Raw genomic sequence first — 5,180 nt, forward strand, 5'->3', positions numbered from 1 at the left:
GTGATACTTTGGTTCCTTACTGTCAGGGAAGGTGATGCATCTGTACCTTACTGGATGGGGATGTGATGCATCGGTCTCCTGACACTTGGCCTTGGTTCCTTAAAGCTGGGCAATGTTGATGAAGAGACAGTGTTGAGGTATGATGCATCGAAAATCCATGAATGCTGTGTTGATGTGGTGGTGGCCAAGCAGGCACTCATCAATTTCACAGACCCGAAGCAAGCACCTCATTGATTTTTCAGCAGCAAAGCAGGGGCTTTGTCGGAGTTGGCGCAGGTGCCACGGATGTTGGTGGCACGGTGCTCAGGACGCACGCTGCATTGATTTTTCAGCTGCAAGCCAGTGATGCGTTTGAAAAATGGGCACTGAGAGCCGATGCTTGGATTTCTTCTTGGAACACATGATTCTACTTCCAGGGGCTCAGGAACTGGATTTGGCACCACTTGGCAAGAGTGGGCTCTTAGCGGAAGAGCCCGAGCACTGGTATATAGGATCTGGAAAATTAAGTATTTGATGGCCTTAAGACACACAAGCCAAGAAGAACCTTGGACGCAGGATGTAGAAAGCAAAGTCTTGTTCTTTCACTCCCATTACTGAAGAAGCAAACAGCAGGTCAGCATAAAAAATCAACAGGCAGAGAGTTGGTCCCTCTTACAGCATCCTGCTCTTCTTCCTGGCAGAATGTCCTTTAGTCTTGAAGTTTTCTGACGTTATGGTGTTACAACTCCTGTACTCATCCCAGTTTCTTCCTTTGAAGTAGGCAAAGTTCAAAGAAAAGCCTTTGTAGGCCACAGGTCACTACTTTTCCCTGACTTGGCTTCAGTCCCACTACAGGGGTGGAAACAGCTTTGTGAGAGGGCAGGCATAGCCTTATTCAGATGTCGGTGACAACTCCCATCACTCTAGCTCAGGAAGGCCCATCAGCCTGATGATGGCTCTTCAGGATATGCAAGTCACACCTCAGCTCTCTTTGTGTGACTGTCTAGAGTGAATGCACAAGAGCCAAATGGTCATCCTAACCTAGACCTGGATTTTACAGACAGACAGAGGCACAGAATGGTTAAGCAAGAAAATGCCTACTTTTCTAAAAGATGTATTTTTAAATTGTGAGTTCAGAGACCAAAAACCCCAAATCTAAATCTGCTCCAGATTGGAAATTACACCTAAAAGATATTTCAAGGCAATCCTAATGTTATCCTATGGGAGATATAGTGCTTGCAATTGTGAAAAAGGAAATTTGTAGTATTACACTATCAGGACATGTAAATCACAACAGTACATGTCTTACCTTTTAAATACACTGCATTCTGCCCACGAAGCTGGCTTGGGCATAACCTAGGGGTGCCTTTACTTGTAATAAAAGCGAAGATTTGGGCCTGGCAAGTCGGCTGCACTTGCCAGGTCGATACAGCAGTTAGAGAATGCACACACAGACACTTCAGTGGCATGTCTGTGACATGTTTGCAAGTAGGTGGCACAATCAGTGGTTCAGGCCCACTAGTTGCATTTGATTGAAAGGCCCTGGACAACACCTGGTGCACTTTAGTAGGAACTTACTAGCAAATCAAATATGAACATCATGGATAAACCAATTACCAGTACAATTTACACCAGGAGGACTTACACTTTAGCACTAGCCAACTGTGGTAACGTGTCCAGAGTCCGACATCCAGCAACATCGAAATGCAGCATACAATAAAAAAACAGAAGGTCGGGAACAAAAAAGACAGGGGAAGTCACGCCAAAGATGCCAGGTGTAAACCCATGAATTTTAAACATACATGAGGTGGGGTAAATCTACATTTTTACCCCCAAGTAACATTTAACTTCAACTGCTCAGGTGCATTTTCTGTTCCAACTTACCATTGTAATATTAATGGAAAGATAATTGAACCAAACAGTATAATGAAATGGTTTTGAAATGATATTTAACTAGGTTTCCTCACTTACTCCAGTCCTGTAAGGTTCCCATCCAAAAGAAAGTTATCCCTCCTACAGGCTCCTATATGACCAATCAAGCAAAGGGTAGGTGACATATTAAAAGTTTAATTGAACTGTTGAAGCATCTTCCGATTAGTGTTTCAACACTCCTTGCCCATTTGTTGACAGCAGATTTTATGTTTAACTATTCTCAAATGTATATCATCTAAATGCATAAACTTAAGTGAAGATAATATCAAGATAGTAATAGCTTCAACTAACAGACTCTTTTTGTTACTGTGTCATTTTCACCAAACCACAATTAATTGAGCTCAGAAAAACAAATGAACAGTGATGTTTTGAAGCTGCAGTTGTCAATTTGCTGTTTTTTGTGTTCATTTTAAGTTACTTCCACAGGAGATGGGAAAAAAGAATCAAAGCAGAGTGACTGAAGTTATCCTCCTTGGCTTCCCCATATTACAGGAATTTCAAGCCCTGCTTTTTGTTTTATTCTCTATCATCTACACACTGATTATCACTGGGAATGTGATTATCATCTATGTTGTAAAGAGGGAGCGACACCTTCATAAGCCAATGTATTATCTCCTCATTAATTTCTCATTCATGGAGATCTGCTATGCATCTTCCACTGTTCCAAAGATGATAATTAACTTTCTTCTAGGACATGACTCTATCTCTGTCAGTGAATGTATCACTCAGGGTTATTTCTTTTTTGTGATGGGTGCTATGGAAAATCACCTACTATCTCTCATGGCTTTTGACAGGTATTTAGCCATCTGCCATCCCTTGCGGTACCCTGCCATCATGACTACTCGCTTGTGCTTAATGCTTGCCGGAGGTTGTTGGCTAGCCGTCTTACTTTACACCATTTTCCCAGTCGTCTATGTCTCACGTCTCTCCTACTGTGGACCTAATGAGATCAACCATTTCTTTTGTGACATATTACCTCTGTTAAATCTTTCTTGCACAGATGCAACATTCATCATTCAACACTTTTTCCTCATTACTTGGACTGTTGTCTTCAGTAGTATTCTTTTGATATTGATATCATATGTAAACATCATATGGACTATAACCAAGATCTCCTCTACAAGTGGGCGCCAGAAAGCCTTCTCCACATGTACCTCCCACATCACTGTGGTGGCCGTCTACTATGGGACAGTAATATTTGTGTATGTGCGACCCACAAGCACAGCCTCCCTTGAAATGGACAAAGTGGTGGCTGTGTTCTACGTGGTGTTCCCACCACTTTTTAACCCTTTCATCTACAGTCTGCGCAACAAGGAGGTTAAAGATGCGTTGAACAAAATATTTGTGAAGTATTTTAATTTCAGTAGCAAAGTATATTGTCCCCGGTGAGATTGGGCGTGATTCTTACATTTTTTTATAAGTTGCTTTTTTTTGGTATTCCCAAACTACAAGCTTAATTTAACTAATAGTAATTTTACAACTGCAGGCAGTACAGACCATTAGTTAATTTGTAAAATAAAAACTGCCGGGGGATCTCATGAGGCATCGCTAACAGGAGAAATGTGCTGGTGCAAACAGCCTTCTGACTATAGCCCTGCACTTATTATTCTGGAGAGGACTTGGCTTAATGGCTAGAGGTGCCAATTTCGGAGCTGGAGGAACCGGGTTAAGGTGTTGGCATGGCTCAACATCCTGTGGTTCTGGGGAAAATCATGTACCTTCTAAATAAGAGTGTCTTTAACTGGTGCTATAAGCACTGGTGCCAAGGATTAGGTGCAGGTGCTGAGCACTGGAAAACACCAGCTAAAATTAAGCACTGGCAGACCTATCTTTTTATGTGCAGGGTCTCTGTCACAAGTGCGGAGTCTCAGCAGTCGTAAAATTAGTAGAATCAAACTTGTCGTTTATGAGTACCAAAAATGTGTAAATGTACACAAAGTGTAAGTTTACCTTTGTGAATCAGGCCGGTAGAATTAGATTAATGATATATCACATCTGTGATCCCATGCCTGACAATTTGGTGTCCACTTCTATAGAAACAGCAACATTGGTTTGAGTTACTGCAAAAAGAGATGAGACATTTTAATTTTCCAAAATCTACCTCATATGAAATGATTACAAAGTACCATTTATAATGAAAAACGTTTTCGCTCTTCGCAATAAAATGTGTGCTTGAAAAATACATTTGAGACAAAAAGTAATGGATCCTAAACACAGAGCAAAACTTCCTGTAACTCAAAGTGTACTGAAATGCTGAAATGTTATGGAAACAAAAATCACTATGGAAGATTACTAATAGATGAATACACTATTTTAGTGTGTGGAGTATTTTGTTTTTCAAGTGTAAAATATTTAAGTATTTATCCTTCTATGATATTATATTCTTGGTTCATTTATTTGCTTATCTGTACCAAGATTTTACCCTTATTAATTGGGCCAATTGATCATTTTTCATATGCTACCTGGATTGTTAAGCACTGCAAATCGTCAAATCCATTGTCTTTTCTTGTGGATATGTTTCAGATTAAACTAGAGAGTAAAGGTTATATACAATGCCCATGTCTTTTGACATTTAAACAGTATGTGGCTCATCTACGAGCCCTCTGCGCTGCCGGAGCATTACTTTGTGTGACACTCTGGCTGCGTAGATAATGAAATCATATCTATGTGGTCATGCCAAGCCACTATGCATGTCTTTAGATGGTTTAGTAGACATGGAGTAAAGCAAGGCAGCACAAAGCTTGACTTACTCAGCACTCAGGAGGTGTTCCAGAGGCATTGCGGTGAGTTTTCCTATGCAACACCCATGGATTTTTTATTGCTACCCATATTTACAAGATCAAGTGAACCTGGGTAGTGCCAAATCCTCACGCCTCCCGAGGTGAAATTTCTTTCTTTCTCCTTGTTTTTTACTCTTTCTATGTGTGGTGCATTCTGCAGCACACATAGAAAGAGGACAATGCCTCTAAAAATTGTTTTTAAACAGGAAGTTTTCCTTTCCACCATCAAAACAATCCTGCCGACACAAAGGGACCCTTGCACCATGGTGCAAGTGTGCCTGTGTTTGTGCTAGACAGCCAATATGGTGCCAGTGGAGGAAGAAAGGAAAGGTATGCACCATGTTGCATAGAAACTGTGCATTCCTGATCTTTCGTTTTGACACGTTACGGGGATTTGTAGCAGGGCAGCGCAGCAAGATGACTTAATCAGAAACATTTATTATTTTGTTGATTCCTAACATTGGTACTGATTTCACATAACAGTATTAT

At 40.8% G+C, this 5,180-nt stretch overlaps 1 protein-coding gene across 1 annotated transcript; it reads left to right on the plus strand.

Moving 5' to 3' along the window:
- Window positions 1-2,340: 2,340 nt before the first annotated feature.
- Window positions 2,341-3,300, plus strand: LOC147712321 (olfactory receptor 6M1-like). Its single transcript, XM_086919633.1, has one exon. The coding sequence runs from the start codon at window positions 2,341-2,343 to the stop codon at window positions 3,298-3,300; it is 960 nt and encodes a 319-aa protein (XP_086775759.1).
- Window positions 3,301-5,180: the final 1,880 nt, after the last annotated feature.

The sequence above is a fragment of the Lissotriton vulgaris genome, chromosome 5, assembly GCF_964263255.1.
Source record: "Lissotriton vulgaris chromosome 5, aLisVul1.2, whole genome shotgun sequence".
Classification (NCBI taxonomy): Eukaryota; Metazoa; Chordata; class Amphibia; order Caudata; family Salamandridae; genus Lissotriton; species Lissotriton vulgaris.

Coding starts and splice junctions, on each gene's coding strand:
- LOC147712321 (XM_086919633.1), top strand. CDS start 2,341: ATGGGAAAAAAGAATCAAAGCAGAGTGACTGAAGTTATCCTCCTTGGC.